The 18,613-nt window shown below is 43.5% G+C and overlaps 1 protein-coding gene across 1 annotated transcript in view; it reads right to left on the minus strand.

The window, feature by feature from the left end:
- The window catches only part of GRB2 (growth factor receptor bound protein 2), a 74,800-nt gene extending 61,495 nt beyond the window's left edge, over positions 1 to 13,305 (minus strand). The window contains exons 1-2 of the mRNA XM_055329034.1: positions 13,117 to 13,305; positions 4,446 to 4,658 (exon numbers count right to left, since the gene is read on the minus strand). Of these exons, the coding sequence (XP_055185009.1) occupies positions 4,446 to 4,523 (78 nt within the window). The 5' untranslated portion in view covers positions 4,524 to 4,658; positions 13,117 to 13,305. The remainder of the gene's footprint in view (positions 1 to 4,445; positions 4,659 to 13,116) is intronic.
- Between the last annotated feature and the right edge of the window lie 5,308 nt (positions 13,306 to 18,613).

Genomic DNA, 18,613 nt, shown 5'->3' on the forward strand with positions numbered 1-18,613 from the left:
TCCAACACCTATGCACCCAGTAGTCTCATAGCCTGCTCACTACAACCTCCCAGGCTGGGCCTCCAGGCTTCCCTCCTATCCCAGAACACTTCCATCAATCAGCTAAAAGCCTGCAAAGGCTTCTTAAGGACAAGATCAAATTCCTGCTGGTTTTTCTTATCTTGCTCCAATTCTACCTTCTTTTCCACCATGGCACAGTCTACGACCCCATTCTAGCATTCCTATCTCAAACCACAGCTCACCTCCCCAACCCCCCTCCACAGCCATCTCACAAGTTCAAGTCGCACTCCCTCCACACAGCACTATCAGACATCAGCTCTTACCAGTCACTGCCCTTCCTATATTACTCTGGCAATTAGTGTGTCACAAAACTCAGCATCCCATTAAAGGTATTCCTTACTAAGTACTAATAGTTGTGATCCTGGATGGATCATTTAACTCTATGGGCTATTTCCTCATCTAAAAAGTAATAAAAATCGAAATTAAGAGATTTTAAAAGGTCTTCTGTTCTAAAAATCCTCTAATTTTGTACACTGCCACATCCTGTTTCACATATTAATTTCACTTCTCTTATTCGACTTAGAGCTCCTCAAGGGAGAAAGTATTTCTTCCCCAACTCTCAAAGCAACTTATCCCAGGATGTGGCTCAAGGAGATGCTCAGTAAATGTGACATTAAAACAGGTCATTAGCACCAAGATAGCTTCAAAAAGCTGACTGTGATCCCGAGACCTATTTTTTTTTTTTAAAGACTTTATTTTTAAGCAATCTCTACACCCAACGTGGGGCCTAAGCTCACAAAAACCGAGATCGAGGTGCACATTCCAATAAGCCATCCAGGTATCCCTCAAAACGTATTTCTAAAGCAGTACTGAAAACTGATAAAAGTAGGTAGTGCCAGACAGAAGACACTTAGATGATCCACTTGGTTCTTTTCTACAATCAGAACCAACAGAATCATTTAGTTCTTTTCTAGAATTAAAAGTCTGCTTTGTAGAAAAGCCGCCAGCTCTGGAATGCAATGAACACAGGTTTGAGAGCTCAAAATGGTCTATACACAGCACTGTTTGAAGTATGGGTATGTAAGCCCTTAAAACAGCAGATGCAACTCAGATGTATTGTGTTCTAGGGTAGAGAATTCAGGGGCCTTGTTTGGTGGAGAACCCCTGGGACTATCTGAAGCCTGCAATAAAACGGGAGGGAAATTTGGGTTCATTTCAGCCACGCAAGGCTGAAACCTGCAAACCTGCAACAGAAGAGCAAATTCTTCCATTTCTCTGCTCCAATGCCCTTCTCCTCCTCCTCTCCAAAAAACACATGCTTTTATAAGAGGAACAAAGGCAGATATACTGAGTTCTATTTTAGGCTTCCAGTAAAATGTTTTTGTTTTTCTCTTTTCTCAGGGCAGCACAAGTCAGCATGTAGATGGAAAGTAGGGAAGTAATCTGCTGGAGGATGGGGTCCTCAACTCACCAAAGTTAACCGGGAGCCCCAAGACAGAAAGAAGAGGAAATCCTTCTGAACTCTAGTCAGAAGCAAAGGGCTAAGCCCCTTGCTACTGCATTATCCTCAAATAAAATGTATTCAGGGGCGCCTCGGTGGCAGTAAAGCGTCTGCCTTTGGCTCAGGTCATGATCCCAGGGTCCTGGGATGGAGCCCAACATCAGGTTCCCTGTTCAGTGGAGACCCTGCTTCTCCCTCTCTCTCTTTACCCCTCCCCCCTGCTTGTGCTCGCTGGCTTTCTCTCATACTTGCTATCTCAAAATCTTTTTAAAAATTAAGTAAAATGTATTCAGTACTGATGTGTATGTGTCCCCCCTTATCAAGAGTGCAAATATAGCCCAATTTCAATCAAGTGAAAGTGGTCAATGCTACTCCAGCCACTTTTAAACCTGTTTTGGCTCACAGCTAACATCCTAAAGAGCTATCAAATCAAATCAAAGCCACTCAAATGAAACCAGTTACTCCTTGAATAATCAAATGAAGGAAACCCCTGCTTTTTAAAATAACAGCTCTAAGACAAAGCAATGTCCCTTCTTTTCACTCAGCTATTTCACAGAATTTCAAGACAAAGGGCAACTACTGTATCGTCACTTTTTTTTTTTTTTTTTGGAGTAAAGCCACAAGATTACTAATAAACAGCTAACGGTCACCATTCAAAAGTAATAATGACATTATGACTTCATATGCCAGTTATCTACCAAATTGGAAAGAACCAAATATATGCATTTTTCTCTCCCCAAAGAAAATCTGAAAGTAAATGTGAGCACTCTGACTCACTTTCTTTCCCATTAGAACAATTTCTGGGGGAATGTTAAACAGTATCATCTTCTCTAATTACAGGATAGGAGAGAAGCATTTCACACTTGTTCAAGAGTTTACCAATTTAAGTTGGAGAACTTACAGATGCTCATGGTCTAGGTCTAGGATAAACTTAAGAGGTAACAAAGTTCTTGCCTAAAAATTATTAAAAATAGACCTCAAATCCCTAGTTTGGTTTTGTTGCTTAATGTTAAATACACAATGGGATAAACTTAGAGAAAAATATGAACTACCAGGCTTCCAGGCTCAAGTTTCTTGGGTAAGCTTAAGGGAGAAATCGAAGTTTGTGTTGGGGAAAAAAAAACTGTTCCCACAGGGTTTTTGTACAGGCTACAGATGTGGGTACCTGAGCAGCCAATCTTTTTTAAAAAATCCATTATGGTTAACATACACTGTTTTATTTAGTTTCAGGTATATGGTATGATGATAGTTGGGACGCTTGGGTGGCTCGGTGGTTGAGCATCTGCCTTTGGCTTAGGGCATGATCCTGTGGTCCTGGTATTGAGTCCTGCATCGGGCTCGGGCTTCCTGCATGGGGCCTGCTTCTCCCTCTGCCTACGTCTCTGCCTCTCATGAATAAATAAGTAAAATCTTAAAACAGAACAAAGCAATATGATGACAGCACGACTGGTTATCTGCTGAAAACAGTAATCACATATGAAAACATCAAATTACCCCTCCGTATATCAATGATAGAGTAATTTAATAGTCTAAGTTAAGCTTGCTCCTTTCCTCTGACTTCTAGCTAAGAAAATAGAAACAGAAAAGGCAGATATACTGAGTTCTATTTTAGTTCTATTTCATGTTACTCTAAAACCTACAGCTGGTTCTGTCTGCTTTCTGACAATTCTGTGCTGACTTTGAGAATATCAGAGGTAAGTTTGGCAACACAAAAACAGCTCTGGAAAAAACACTTTCCTTCTCCTTAAAGAGCTCTTCAATATGGCCTTCTATGAAGTATACAACCTACATTTCTAACATCAAGAAACTTCAGAGTAGAACTCTATGCCTCGGGCAAGGAGAGCAAAATAGTAACTACCCACGGGTCTGCAGGACTCAAAAAAGAAAAAAAAAAAAAAAAACCCAGCAGTCTTTTTATAGGGGACCATATTTCTACATTTCCACTTTCTTCCTCTTTGTAAAATTCTAATAATTTCACTCAGGGGTAGTAAACAAATGAGTGGCAAACTCCCAATCATCAGACTACAGCTCTCAGGAAAAAATGTCAAAACCTGAGAGGCAGTGAATATGGAATATGCAAACGCTAAGCTTCGGGTTCTCCTCCTGTAGAGCTGACACATTATTCGATAACACCCACCCTTGTAAAAATAAATTACATATCCAAAAGGGCAAGCTGCTGCCGTCAATTGGGTAAACAACATAATTACCATGTGCCAGGTGGACAGCGAATCCTCCTGTAAATAGTTTGGGCTCAGAATGAGCTGCAAAGTGGAAAGCAGCTTATTTTTAAACTGTCAGCGGGTTTCTTTTGTGCAGTTAGAGTATAATATGGGGTAATTGCTCAAGTTTCTTTTAAGAAAATCGCCATCTGACTCGTGCAACAGCAAGATGAACCTTAGGATTTAGTACTCTAGTTTTTTTCACAAAGAATAAAAAGGCTGAGGTTCTTTAATGAATTTTGGCATATACTTCTAACCACCCCTCTAAACTAGAGGAATTTCATTTCTAACCAACCAGCATCACGTTCCAGAATGCAAAAGTCTTTTGACTAGGCACATAAGATTAACCGAGTGCTTTTACATAAATACCTCGTCTTAAAAAAAAAAAAATCCCAATGGGATAAATCAGTTTACTGATATACTTCCTTGCCACAACCATGCTGCTTTGACTTTACTCAAATTACCCACCAACAAGCAAATAAGAGATACTCCAGGCATTCACACAAAGGCAGTTAAAGACCATACATCACACCAACCCTCCTAAGTCATATTTTATATTCCACTCAGCATCCATCTATCTCAGCTATCCAGAGCCCGCCCGACGGTAAATGGGAAAAGTAGGCAATGAGAAAGAACAAGCTCGGCTTCTTTGTGTTATCAGGGCAAACGAAGGTAGGTGAGTACAAGAGGAGGCCATCTCAGTATTAGCGTGGCATTACACTTACCTTGAGGATGTCCCCCCTCTTGAAGCTCAGCTCATCGTCAGCAGTAGCTTTGAAGTCATATTTGGCGATGGCTTCCATTCTGAGCGCTGCTCAGGGCTCAGCAGCCTGAAGCCGAGGGAAGGAGTCTTCCCTGCCGAAGCCGCCCAGCGCTCTGGGCTCGGCCTCGCCGCTCTCCCGGGCTTGCTCGGGCACTCCGGGACACACAATGCCACCCTGGATCACAAGAGGGATGGGTGAGAGAAGTGGCCAGCACCGAAGGCAGCCCCGCCCTGCCGATCGGCCTGCCGCCCCAGCCCCCACGCCCCCTGGCTCCGCCGGGCTCGGCCCGCCTCCCTCGCGCGCAGGCAGGAGCCCCGACCGCCTCCTTCCTCTTCGCAGTCTCAGCCCCCGGGCGACTGGCAGGCCCGCCGGCCAATGGCGGCAGCCGCTCGAGCTATTCCCGAACACACTTCCTCTTCCTTCCCGCTGGGTGTGCGCGGGGTGCAGGAACCGGCTGGGGAGCCGCTCAGTCTCCGCCTTTCCTCCCTCGCCCCTCACGGTCTCGGCTCCTCCGGCCCGAAATGCGGTCCACTCGAAGGAAGGCCTGTCCCTGGGGACGGCACCCTGCTCTTGTTACACAGGCCTATCCTTCCTTGCGCCTGCCCAGCTTTCTGGGCTTCTGAAAACGCTGGGTCCCCTACCCAGTCAAAAGCGAGCAATTCCGGCTTTTGGTCCTGAGCTGTTTTAACTGTTCTCAAGAACCAACCCTGGGTCTGCTCCTAGGAAAGCAGGACAAAGTGAACCTAGGAACTTTTTAAAATTCAGTTTGCACTCTGAGCAAGGCAGCTCTCCCTCTATCGCTTCCAAACTGTGATCAGCAAGCTCAGGAACCCAGAAAAAGATCCGGCGTCGGAGCCTTTTGTTGGTGAAGACCGGCTCCTGCCCAAGGCTCCCTCTCCCCTGAAAACCCCCGAGGATCTGGAGTCCCAATAGCACTCGAAATAGATGTGAAGGTTCAGCATTTCCAGAACTAGCCTCCACATTACTTCCAACTACCCTAGGGAGCAAAGCTAAAGTCCTAACTACACTTGAAAGGACTCCCTCTTTCAGAATCTGAGCTGCCAGATGCCTTATCTGGGGAAAGAAAGTGCGGGGAGACGGTGCCAGTAAATCAAACAGAAGCCTCTCACAGTTACCCTGACAACAGCTGCTTTTCTCAGAGCCAGAGGGGTTCTAAAATGAATCAAATTGCATTTTGCAGGTAAAGATTCCGTAATAACCCTGCCTAAGGGTTAGTTCACCTATGTGATGGTGAACTGTGGGCAGTACAATCACTGCCGTAGCAGTCTCCAGCCATGAATACGGACATAATCTAGACCTTCGCCTAACTAAAGGAAAATAAAGCCCCACTCTTGCTTTCAGATACTGTTTTCATACAGGCTAAATAAAAGCAGAAAACAACACTGACACTGGCAGAATGGGGACAGATTATTTATAGTGACACCCTTCTTGGATAATTACCACCTAGGGGAAAGCTCATCCGAGGGGCACTGGTGATTATTATTCTTTTGTTCTAAACTTAACAATTGGGGCATTAATCATGCATAGCTGCAAATGGACTAAGCAGTAAACCAGCTGGGAATATTAAGATTAGAAGGAAATGAGTGTTACCAAGGAGGAAAGAAATCACCTGGTAATAAAAAGTCCTTCAGTCAAATTCTGAAAGCCAAACATTCTACCCCAGGTAAACTAATTAACCAAACCAATGTTTATTCTATCAGGTCACACCTATGATATCTCATGTGGGGCTGGCTCTAAGAGAGGGAAGACAGAGTTCTAGCAAATATTTAAAAAATATGTAAGATTAGTGTCAGAGTATTTATTTTAAATTTTAAGTGATCTCTACATCCCACATGGGGCTTGAACTCACAACCCCGATATCAAGAGTCACATGCTCTATTGACTGAGCCAGCCACGCACCCCAAGTAGTTCTTTTTGTGTGTCCTTAAACACCCTTTACTTATTCTCTGTAGATGCTTTTTTTTAAATCAAACTAATCCATAGAGGGCAGCCCTGGTGGCGCAGTGGTTTAGCGCCGCCTGCAGCCTGGGGCGTGGTCCTGGAGACCCGGGATCGAGTCCCGCATCCGGCTCCCTGCATGGAGCCTGCTTCTACCTCTGCCTGTGTCACTGCCTCTGTCTCTCTACCTCTCCGTATCTCTCATTAATAAATAAATAAAATCTAAAAAAAAAAAAAAAATCCATGTATACAATTTTGAAAGTCACAGCCTTTAAAAGGCTTATAAAAAAAAGGCAGTTCCCCACACTAACACCTAACAATCACCCTCAATTTTGTTTTTAGCTTTCTCTTTGTATTTACTTAAAATATTTCTAAATAGCATGTTTTTACTGCTGTTTCTTAGTTTATTCCAGCCATGACTTAACGTTTGCAAGATGTTCACCCCTGCCAGCTTCCCCTTGCCCCATCCCAGTAATATCACATATTCCAGTTTAAGCAGAGTTTCACATTACAAAATACTCTTCACTGCTGACTTAATTATAAGCAACCTTCCTTTCTAGTACAATCCTTTACTTTTTCTTGGCATTAATAACCGCTTTTCCTTTTTTGCCTACTTTCTAATGTGTGTCCCTATTTTTTTTTTTTTTTTTTTTACAAATGCTCCAAGATCTCTGCTACATGTCTGTCAGTATTTTCAATATTTTCTACTTGACTAGCTCATTTATTTTAACTGGTCTCCAGGGCAGATTGTTGGGACCATGTATCAATGATGGGAAGCCATAGCGGTGTCAGGGTGGCTTAGTCAGTTAAGTGTCTGCCTTCTGTTCAGGTCATGATTTTGGGGTCCTGGGATCCAGCTCCACGTTGGGCTTTCTGCTTAGCAAGAAGTCTGCTTATCCCTCTCCTGCTGTGCCTGCTCTTTCTCATAAATAAAAAGCCTTAAAATTTTTAAAAAGTCATGGGAAACTTAAGAACAATTGAGCAGATTTAACAAAGATAAGGAGTTTCATTTTTAAAAAACAGAAATCAGAAAATCAGAAACTCAAAGCATTGTCACTGTCAAGGTACTATGTTGTAACAGGGCATAAACTTCTATGTCATTTGGGATTTCATACAACTGCAATGTAACTGAACAGCCATAGCATAAAAACCAAGACAGTTTTCAACACTGGGTTTTCCTATTACCCAACTCATCTACCACAGGTTTCCTAGAGAAAGCATAAACAGACTAAGACTCTTGAAAATCATGTTTCAAGTAACTACTGTTTTGTGAGATACAGTTTGAGAGAAATGAAAACCCAAGATCAATACTTCTGTGGCTGTGCCAAATAATAATTAGCAGCTCATGGAGAAAACCTGAAGGGGTCAGCATCTCGGGCTAGCCACAAAAAAAGAGCACACAGGCTAAAGGAATTCAAAAGGGTGTGTTTCATTAAAGACAAACGACCCCCCCCTAAAAAAAAACTATCTTATACATGACACTAACTACTAAAAGAAGAAAACAAAGTAGATGCAAGTATAATGATTTTAACAGAGAACATGGGTTGACAGCACATTAATACTGAATCCTAATAAGAATGGTTAAGCTGTCCAGCATACACCCTACAGTCCGTCACAAGCAGCAAATTTTAAGAACACAAATGCAGTTTGAATTGTTCATTTCAAGCAAGGTGCACTGAACCTAAAATGCAGTCTCCTAAAGGTATTTGTAGGACTTTATTTTCTTTCTTGCATTTAACTCTTTTCTTCCCAAAATTCACAGAAAATAAAATACACAACACTTCCTGGGTAATATAGCTTAGTGTCTACATGGTCTCTAAAAATAGGCTGAGGGCAGGTGGCTTAGCGGTTTAGCACTGCCTTCAGCCCAGGGCGTAATCCTGGAGACCAGGGATCGAGTCCCAGGTCGGGCTCCCTGAATTGGAGCCTGCTTCTCCCTCTGCCTCTCTCCCTCTCTGTCTCTCATGAATAAATAAATAAAATCTTTAAAATAAAAATAGGCTGACCTGAGTTCAAGTACTGACCTTGATGCTTATCAGCCATAATTTTGAGCAAGCCTTTTAAAACAAGCTCAATTTCTCATACATATAATGGGATAGTACCACCTATTTTATAAGGTTCACTCACTATTAAGTAATACAGATAATATAAATGGAGTGCTTTGAACAGGGCTCAACATTAAGTTACTCAAAGTTAAAATGTGAATCTATGTAAAACATAAGATATGCAATTTCACTATTAAAAATTTCAAATTAAAACCATGAGATTTGGGGATCCCCGGATGGCTCAGCGGTTTAGTGCCTGCCTTCGGCCCAGAACTTAATCCTGGAGTCTCGAGATCGAGTCCCACATCTGACTCCCTGCATGGAGCCTGCTTCTCTCTCGGCCTGTGTCTTTGCCTCTCTCTCTCTCTCTCTCTGTGTGTGTCTCATGAATAAATAAATAAAAATGAAAAAAACAAAAACAAAACATGAGATTTCCTCCATCTAATAAGCAAATTTTTAAAAAGTTTCTAATAGGGATGCCTGGGTGGCTCAGCAGTTTAAGCGACTGCCTTCGGCTCAGGGTGTGATCCTGGAGTCATGGGATCGAGTCCCACATAGGGCTTCCCTGCACAGAGCCTGCTTCTCCCTCTGGCTCTGCCTCTCAGTGTCTCTCATGAATAAATAAATAAAATCTTTTAAAAAAAAGTTTATAATATTTAGCCTTTGCAATATTCTGGGTGAACACACACTGATTCTTTATCTAATGTTTATCCATTTAACATTTTGAGCAGCTACCATATGCCTGACAATGTGCTTAGTACTGGATTATAATAATAAAACCATCACAGAGCCCACACTGTAGCAGGGAAGTAATCAGTTCAATCTTTCTGGAAGGTAATTTTATAGTAGTATACTATAGGATAATAATTTTACACTGACAATTTTAAAAGACACTTTCTTGAACAAGCAATTTGGACTCCTAGATTTATCTCAATGAAATAGTGACAAATGCTATGTGCCAAATACATATATACCTGATCAATATCCATGAGAATATATAAGAAGCATCCTTCTATATAAATACCAAGAAATGCTATCAAATTAAAAACAAAAATGCAGAAAAACTAGTTTGTCCCATTTCCAATAAAGCAAAATAGTATTTATCAGTGTGCTAAAGACAAAAGAAAGGTTAACAATGAATTATCTCTAGGTGCATGATCATGAAATAATTTTACTTTCTGCACTACACATCTCAATTGTATTTTCATCACTACTTTTGTAGTTTAGACAAACACCAAAATCTTCATGGTACTATAGAGTTAGATCTGAATTGGGTCTAGGGATAATTGATTATCCCTTTACCACTAGATGGGTGACACTGGAGAAATAACCTATATTCTCTAATTCCTAGTTTTACTCCGCTGGAAAATGGGGTAATAAAGTATCTGAGAGGACACTTTTTGTGATTAAAAGAGAAAACAAATGTAAAGGCCTTCGTGGAGTCTCTGGCACAAAATGCTAAGAAGTGTTAACTGGGAAAAAAAAAAAAAAAAAAAAAGAAGTGTTAACTGGCTAGCATCACCAGTGTCTTTTCAAGTACCAGTCCATATGTTCCTCCATCGTCCACCTTCCTCTATCTACATACAAACTTAGAAGAGCTTTCTGGTAGGCAAATTAACAGCCCTATTAAATATAAACTTTAAAATTAAATTGCTCCACATCAGTCCTAACAATGCTCAAATATTTACACATATAAAGACTAATCACATCTATCGTCACATATTCTATTAAGCTTTTAAATATTTACTCTGTACATATAGAAAGTGTAATTTAAGTTGACTAATTTAAAGCCACATTCCAGCCTGACTATTTTACAGCTGCAATCTGTAACAACAGTTTTGGTCCTTGGACCAGCTGCATCAAAATAGTCTCATTCAGACACTGATTCACTGTGGGATGCCTTCTGGAGTTTTGCAATGTAGTGGCCTTAGACCCAGAGCCTAATTTAAAATAAGATTCACAGGTAATTCTTTTTTTTTTTTTTAAGATTTTATTTATTTATTCATGAGAGAGAAAGAGGCAGAGACACAGGCAGAGAGAGAACAAGCTCCTAGCAGGGAGCCTGACGCGGGACTCGATCCCCGAACCCCGGGATCACGTCCTGAGCCAAAGGCAGATGCTCAACCTCCTGAGCCACCCAGGCATCCCAGATTCACAGGTAATTCTTAAGCATTTTTTAAGATGCTTAATTCTTAAGCATCTTAAGCTAAATTTTAAGAATCACTGCTGTACTAGTAGAGTGCCTTAACCAGATTTCAAACGTTGCATTCCAGATAATGCACTACAATGTCTTTGCATAAAATAAAAGTAATGCACATTCACTTGGCTCAACTAGGAAAAAGCCAACTTTAACAAATAAAACCAAGGGCTCTCAAAAGCCTTTCAGTAGTGCTAGGAAAGTCTTTTGAATTAAGCAAGGAACTATTAATTTCTCTCAGGAGAGCATGGTACATCTCTATTCTGTATTACTTAATTTCTCCAAAATCTATTATTATTTTGTTCTAGGCAACAATCAGAACTGCTGCTGCACAACAGGCAACATAACAGCAATTTCTCAAAAAAACTGCTAAGTACCATCAACTAGTAGTATTTAAAACCCAGCGATCCCTCAAATCTGAATACACTTGCTAAGGGAGTAAACTGCCTCAAGCACTTAAATGCTTGCTTTTAGTATCAAAGAAAGCCAATTACAAGAATTAACTTCGGTTTTTATTTTGGGAATTCAGAAAATTTTGGACAAAGGAAGGAGTAATGAAACAGTTATTTCTATCGAAAAAACCCCAAGAACAGTAACAACGATGCCCCATTACAAGAACCCTGGTAAAGAATCCAATTGCCACAATGGGCAAGTTTTTTTTTTTTTAAGATTTTATTTTATTTATTCATGAGAGACACAGAGCGAGAGAGAGAGGCAGAGACACAGGCAGAGGAGAAGCAGGCTCCATGCAGGGAGCCCGACGTGGGACTCGATCCCAGGTCTCCAGGATCACGCACTGGGCTGTAGGCAGCGCTAAACCGCTGCGCCACCGGGGCTGCCCAATGGGCAAGTTTTAATTCATCAGTGATCTAAAGAAATTCTATTCCCTTAAATGTTTAATGTTATCTTAATTCTATTGTAACATAGGTCTAAGGTTGGTTTTCATTTTCTAACACGCACCACTCCCACTAAAAGCCGAAAAAGAAGTCCTACAAACCCCAAATTGACCCAATCTTCCTTACTAGTATAAAAGAGACATAGGAAGAAAAGTGTAAGCAGGCACAAAAGCACAATGTTAAAATGAAGAGAACAACTAAAACACAAATAACACAAGCAAGCAACACTTGTGACCTAGTGACAGTATTGATTACTTACGGATGAATTCAATCCTTTGAGCCTCCCAGTTCCCAGGGGGAGAACTTAAAGTCTCCCAAGGCTCTCTGGCAACTCTTCTGGCTGACTGAAGGAACACAGTGGACGCTTCAAAGTGAAGGATAAAGCAGGAAAATGGGTATCTTCCCCGGAGAGAAAACGGATTCTTTAAATGAGGGAGAAGACAAACTGCACCAAAGGGCAGAAACCTTGAAAAATTATGCCAAAGAGGGGACAAAAAGGAGGAAGGGGAAGTAGATTAGAAGAAGGGGGGGAGGGATGGGCAAATGACTTGCATTACACAAGCAAACATTTAGTGTCCCCAGTGAAAATGGAGACAAGTAGGTAGAAAGGGAAGGCAACTACTGGAGAAGTATAAAGTGAGAGAGAGAGACAGGAAAGCCAAAGAGATATGCTATCTTCTTTCATGTGTCTTTTGGGCTCTTTTCTGAGTCAACAGTACCAAAAGACACAGGTCGAGTGCACTTCGGCTCCGCTGCAAATCGTACCTTTTAGAGGAACTCCCTAAACGAGCTGTTAACTCACGGGGCGTATATGGAGAGCGATGCAAATGAAAAATACCAGTGCCTTCCTATCCTCTTGCACAGAAACCTTTCCTCGGAGCATTTCCAACCAACTGCTGCTTATTGTTCTTTACAAGTATTTTTCAGTGTGGTTTCAAAAAACAAAAACAAAACAAAACAACAACAAAAAAAAAAACTAGACATCTCAGCTGGCTCCGGCAGCAAAAGTTCTAAATCACGGTATTCATAGGGTCGGTGGGCTCCCTCCCCAAATTCTGGCCCAATGACACCGGGAGATGGTGACGTGGTGGCCGTGCAGGTCGCAAGAGCATCAATCACCACACTTGCAGCCGCGGCGAATCCCCCGCCTCCCGGGCCGGGCCGAGTCAGACTGACTCACAGAATGAGTACCCAGGGCTCCCGGGGTTCTCCCGGGCCCCTCTGCGCAAGCCGTCCCCCGAGAAAGCGTGAAACTTAAAGAGGCGCACCCGGCCTCCTGCCCCGAGCTAAGCTAAGGGAAGGACGGTCCCCAGGAAGGAAGCGCCCCAAAAAGGGAAATGCGGAGCCCGGGGGACTCGGTTCCCCGCGGCAGGCCTCGTCGCCCCGACCCCGATCCCCAACCCTGGCAGCCCTCGGTAGACCGGGCCCGGTCCTCGCGGGCCATCTCCCGCTGCCGAGCAGGGGAGCAGCAGCACCGGAGCAGCAGCAGCAGCAGCAGTGCCGCCGCCGCCGCCGCCGCCGCCGGCCGTACTCACCGTGGCGCAGCAGCTCCGCTCCGCGCCCGGCCGACCCGTCTGCAGCGGTGCGAGCGGCCGCGGACCGCGCTGCTGCTCCCCGAGGGCAGCGCCTGCGCCCGCCGCCGTCGCCGCTTCAGGCTTCGTCGCAGCCGCCGCCGCCGCCGCCGCCGCCGCCCGCTCGCTAGCAGCAGCAGCACAGCCGCCTGGCTTCCGCTCCTCGTCGGGGTCCCGCGAGAACTTCCCCGCGCGGCCCCGCCCCGTCCCGCCCCGCCCCGCCCCCGCGAGACTTCCCCCGGCGGAAAAGACCCAGAGCGCACGCGCTCCTCCTCGGCCGGGGCCCCGCAGGTAGCCGCCGTCTAGATGCCAGGGCGCCTGCGCCAGACCGCCCCGGAGCAGGTGGCACCCACGTGGCCCCGCCTCTGGGTCGCTGTAACCCTCTCTGTGCCAAGGCGGGTAAATGACAGCTGAGCCCTGAAGGAGTAACTCTTCATCACGGCCTAATCACTTCCCTTTTCCTGCCATCAAACCGAGGATTTTGCCGGGGGATGTCGGAATCTCCCTCTATCCTGAAGCGCTCCAAATAGAGGACCAGCTTTTGAAATGCTTGAGAATTCGGTCCAAACTGCACTGTTAGACGAATGAACATATTCTTCGCTCATGGGTCTAATCAAGTGCCTGATACGTGCTAATCCTAGGCATAGGTATAGGTATACAGGTGTTGGGTAAAGAGGTACAATGATGGGGGATCCGTGGGTGGCGCAGTGGTTTGGCGCCTGCCTTTGGCACAGGGCGCGATCCTGGAGACCCGGGATCGAGTCCCACGTCGGGCTCCCGCTGCATGGAGCCTGCTTCTCCCTCTGCCTGTGTCTCTGCCTCTCTGTCTCTGTGACTATCATAAATTAAAATAAAAATAAAAAAAATGATGAAGATCGAATCAAAGCGTTTTTTTTTTTTAAAAAAAAAAAAAAAGGAGGTACAATGATGAACAGGTATCTTGGCCCTAAGGAAATCGAGGTCTACAGGAGCGGGAGAGGGAGCCTGGCTGGCTCAGCGGTTGAGCATCTTTCTTTGGCTCAGGTCGTCATCCTGGAGTCCCTGAATCGAATCCCACATTGGGCTCCCTGCATGGAGCCTGCTTCTCTCTCTGCCTATGTTTCTGCCTCTGTGTGTGAATAATAATGAATAAATGAAATCTTATCGAATAAATAAATGAATAAATAAAATCTTATGAATAATAAATGAATAAGTGAATAAATAAAATCTTAAAAAATGAATTGAATAAATAAAATCTTGAATAAATAAAATCTTTTAAAAAATGAATTGAATAAATAAAATCTTGAATAAATAAAATCTTAAAAAAAATTAGAGGAGCGGAAGAAAACAAAAAAAAAATGCCATATGCAATGTTAGAATTATTTGGGAGAATGCTGAGGAAGCTAAAAAGATGGGAGGGAGAACTGCTACTCTGCCCATCTCAGAATAGCCACCCAGAGAAGGTGATGATGATGTCTGAGCTGAGTCTTGGAGGACGAGTAGGAGTTCACTAGACGGAGCTGTCGGGGAAGGGCGCTCCGCGCGAAGGGAACCGCATGCCTGTACAAAGGAACGGAGGCGTGAGACAGAGTCGTGTTCTGTGCGATGCTAAGTTGTTCGATTCCTGTGTGAGGCGGGTGAGAACGGGGGAGCAGCAGATGAGGCTTGAAGAAGTAACTCCTATTTTTCAGTTCCAAAAGCTCTTTCCAATTAAAGAGAACAGAACGTATCTAATGGTAATGTGCTCCCTGGAAGCCAACAAAATAGTGCTGAGATTCTGCCTGTGTCTCTGCCTCTCTCTCTCTCTGTGTGTGACTATCATAAATAAATAAAAATTAAAAAAAATAGTGCTGAGATGAGAATAACCGAACATCTGATTCTATAGAGAAAAGAAGCCATTGAAATTAGGAAAATGAGTTGTTCTTTCACCAAGCATTTATTGAGCGTCAACTGCATGCGAGCCACTATGCAAGGTTATAGATGAACCCACCAAACCTCTGCTTTCAGCAGTTTCTAATCCAGAGAGTCTCGGAGCATGCAAGACAAAACAGCTGCACTTAAATCCCATTGAACTGCATACAGGACTGCAGAGGAGAGAGGCTTACTTAGTGCTCAAGTAATCAGGGAGGACTTGGTGTTTGAACTGCAACCTGGAAGCAGGGAGGAAAAAGTGAGGAAATTAGCCAATATTTCAGATTGCCCAGATTTTAGGATTTGGGGTGGGGTGGGGGAGTAATGAGAGACAAGGCCAAAATGTATGGCTTAGGGTTCATTGTCAAGTAATTAGCAACCTCTGGAGATTTTAGAGCAGGACATGTCTGATATGTACTGAAAAATGATAAGAGGACTAACTATTTGCCACCTGAAGTGCATAGTGTTTCTACAGGGCGGATAATAAATATCCTCATTTACAGACTCAGAAACCGAGGCTTAGCTCACTGAAATGACCCAAGGAAACCTACACACAGTAGACTCAAGACTTGAACCTAGGCGTATCTTGTTCTAAAATGCATATATTCCCCACTATGATACTTTATCATTTCTTTGTAATTCTAGAATGGTGGCCAGAAAAAAAAAAAAGAAATGAAAGGGAAAAACTTAGCTTCTGAGCAGAGAGGAGGAAGAAGTGAGGAAAGAGTTGGATTTCTTTGTTTTGAGTGAAGAGAACAACAGAAAAGTTTGTCAGCCAAGAGGAGTCGTTAACTGGGCAGGGATGGGGTGGTGTAGGGAGGAGGGAGGGGAGGAGATGATGATGTCCAGTTTCGGACATGTAGAGTTCATCATTCTAGGAGACATGCAGGTGGAAATATCCAGTATGCTGTTGAAAAGTTCAATGCATTCATTCATTCTCCACACAACATCAACAGAGCATCTACTTTGTAGAGAATAGGATGATCTGTCACAGAGCTTGCAGCCTAAAAGGGAACATACCATTGAGAGTATGACATTTGCAGTATTGGCAGCTTTGAAAGCCTATGGCAGGGGTCCTGATCTAGCCTACGATCAGTGAAGACTGAGGGGGAAGGTTTGAGAATCTAGTTAGCCCAAGAGGAAAAGAGTGTTCTAGAAGAGGGCATAGCATGTATAAAGGCCAGAGAGTAAGAAAGAACTCAAGGAAGCCATTTATAATTGGGATGAAGAAGAATGTGGCACATGATAAAGGATTTGGAGAGGCTCATGCAAGGTCCTTTCACTGCTGCTAAAAACTAGGCACTTGATCCTATAGGGTCCTGAAGCAGGGGTGAGCCACAGTCAGATTTTCATCTTCAAAATACTTTATCACTGATTGCAGAATGGAAATCGATGGGAACTAAGATATATTTTTTTGGAACTAAGATATTTATCATCCACGAGACAATATCTCAAATCCTTTGCAAGATCTTTATGGATCTGGCCCCAGCCTGCCAGCCCTACTCTCTTTCTGTAGCCAACACACACACACTTCACCAAAACTAAACCACTGTGGTTTCCAGAAGGTACTATAATCTTTTGAACGTCCATATCGTGGTACATGCAGTTTCCTCTGCTCTGTTGGCCTCCTGCCCCACCTCTGTTTTAGGCACCCAAGCCAGTTTTAGGGTTTTTTCTTCAAAATTCCCACTATACCTCCAATCTCACTGCAGCATTATTTATTCAAAACCTGCCTCCCACCACCTTCCTTATAATGCTTTACAAGTTCTCAGAGAAACAGGACCGTACCTTTTCACATTTGTATTCCCAGCCCCCAGCACAGTGCATGGAGTGACTAAATGGATGTGTGGAGAATAAATAACAGAAGCTGACTCGAGATAAAGATGTGGTTGCTTTTCTGTGCAATGTGATATTTGAAGCTAAGGAAGTGGGTGAGATCTCAGAAGAGTATAGATGCCTAAGAGAACAGGAAAAAAAATGCACTTCCTTTTAAAATGCAGCATTGATAAAACAGACTGTGAGTATGTCTTTGCAAAAATATATGCATATGGACCAGATTTGGAAGGGAACATTTAAAAGTAAAAACAATTGTCTTGAAATGAAGTGATGGTGGGTGACGTATTAAAAAAAAAACCCAGGGCAGCCCGGGTGGCTCAGCGGTTTAGCGCCTGCCTTTGGCCCAGGACATGATCCTAGAAACCCGGGATCGAGTCCCACATCGGGCTCCCTGCATGGAGCCTGATTCTCCCTCTGCCTGTGTCTCTGCCTCTCTCTCTCTCTCTCTCTCTCTCTCTCGGTCTCTCTCTGTCTCATGAGTAAATAAATAAAATCTTAAAAAAAAAAAATGCAACAAAACACCAAAATCTTCAACATTTGTTACGTTGTCTTGCCTACAAAGACTCAGAAACTTAAGAGAACATTGCCCAAGATCATCCCATGTAGAGAAAAAAGACACACTAGAGACAATAATATTTTGAATGTGTGGCTACTGTTAAATAGCAAAAAGGTACAGGAGTGAGTGAGAGGCAATTGCAAAGTCAAAGTCACACCCTGGCATGGAAACCTGTGTAACTGTAGCAAAACTTGCTGATAACAAACTGGCCACACCAGGCACTTCAGATTGACAAATTATTTTTTTAAGATTTTATTTATGTATTTATTTATTTATTTATTTATTTATTTATTTTAAAAGATTTTATTTATTTATTCATGATAGACATAGGGAGAGAGAGAGAGAGGCAGAGACATAGGCAGAGGGGAAAGCAGGCTCCATGCCGGGGGCCTGACGTGGGACTCGATCCCAGGACTTCAGGATCACGCCCTGGGCCAAAGGCAGGCACTGAACCGCTGAGCCACCCAGGGATCCCCAGATTTTATTTAGATATAAATAAAATTTATATTTTTCTCTTATTTTATTCATGAAAGACACACACAGAGAGGCAGAGACATAGAGGGAGAAGCAGGCTCCACGCAGGGAGCCCAACGTAGGACTTGATCCAGGGTCTCCAGGATCATGCCCTGAGTTGAAGGCAGATGCCCAACCGCTGAGCCACCCAGGCATCCCAGAATGCACAAATTAATCACCCAAAAGTCTTTCCTTGCGGGTGGGGGTGGGGGTTTGCAGTTATTTTTAGTCGTCGGAAAGGGTTTCTCGTTTTGTTTTCTGTGAATTGTCGTGCTGCCGCCTGCCGGTAAGAACTGGAAATTACCCTGGCATTTACTGAACCTTCTGATCCCGCCCCCTCCCCCCCTCCTCCCCAAAACTGGGCCTGCAGATGACCTCTTCCCCTGGAAGCTGCCTCCAGCCAATCTCAGGCTAGTCCTCTGAGCCCACATTTCTGAGCATTTCTGTAGCGAGAAAGAATCAGACAACCAGTGACAACCTAAACTTGGTCATTCAAATTCTACTCTCACCTGCTCAATTGATCTTTGAAGTTCTCATCTTAGAATTTCATTTGGTCAAGTTGTGAGCCAAGTCTCTGTCTGCTTCTCAAGCTTAGAGGGTGGCCTCTCATGCCAAGCCTACCAGTGGGACACCTAGTCCTGTGACTTCCCTTCCTCTACCCCCTGA

The sequence above is a fragment of the Nyctereutes procyonoides genome, unplaced genomic scaffold (genome assembly GCF_905146905.1).
Source record: "Nyctereutes procyonoides isolate TBG_1078 unplaced genomic scaffold, NYPRO_anot_genome, whole genome shotgun sequence".
In the NCBI taxonomy this organism is placed as follows: Eukaryota; Metazoa; Chordata; class Mammalia; order Carnivora; family Canidae; genus Nyctereutes; species Nyctereutes procyonoides.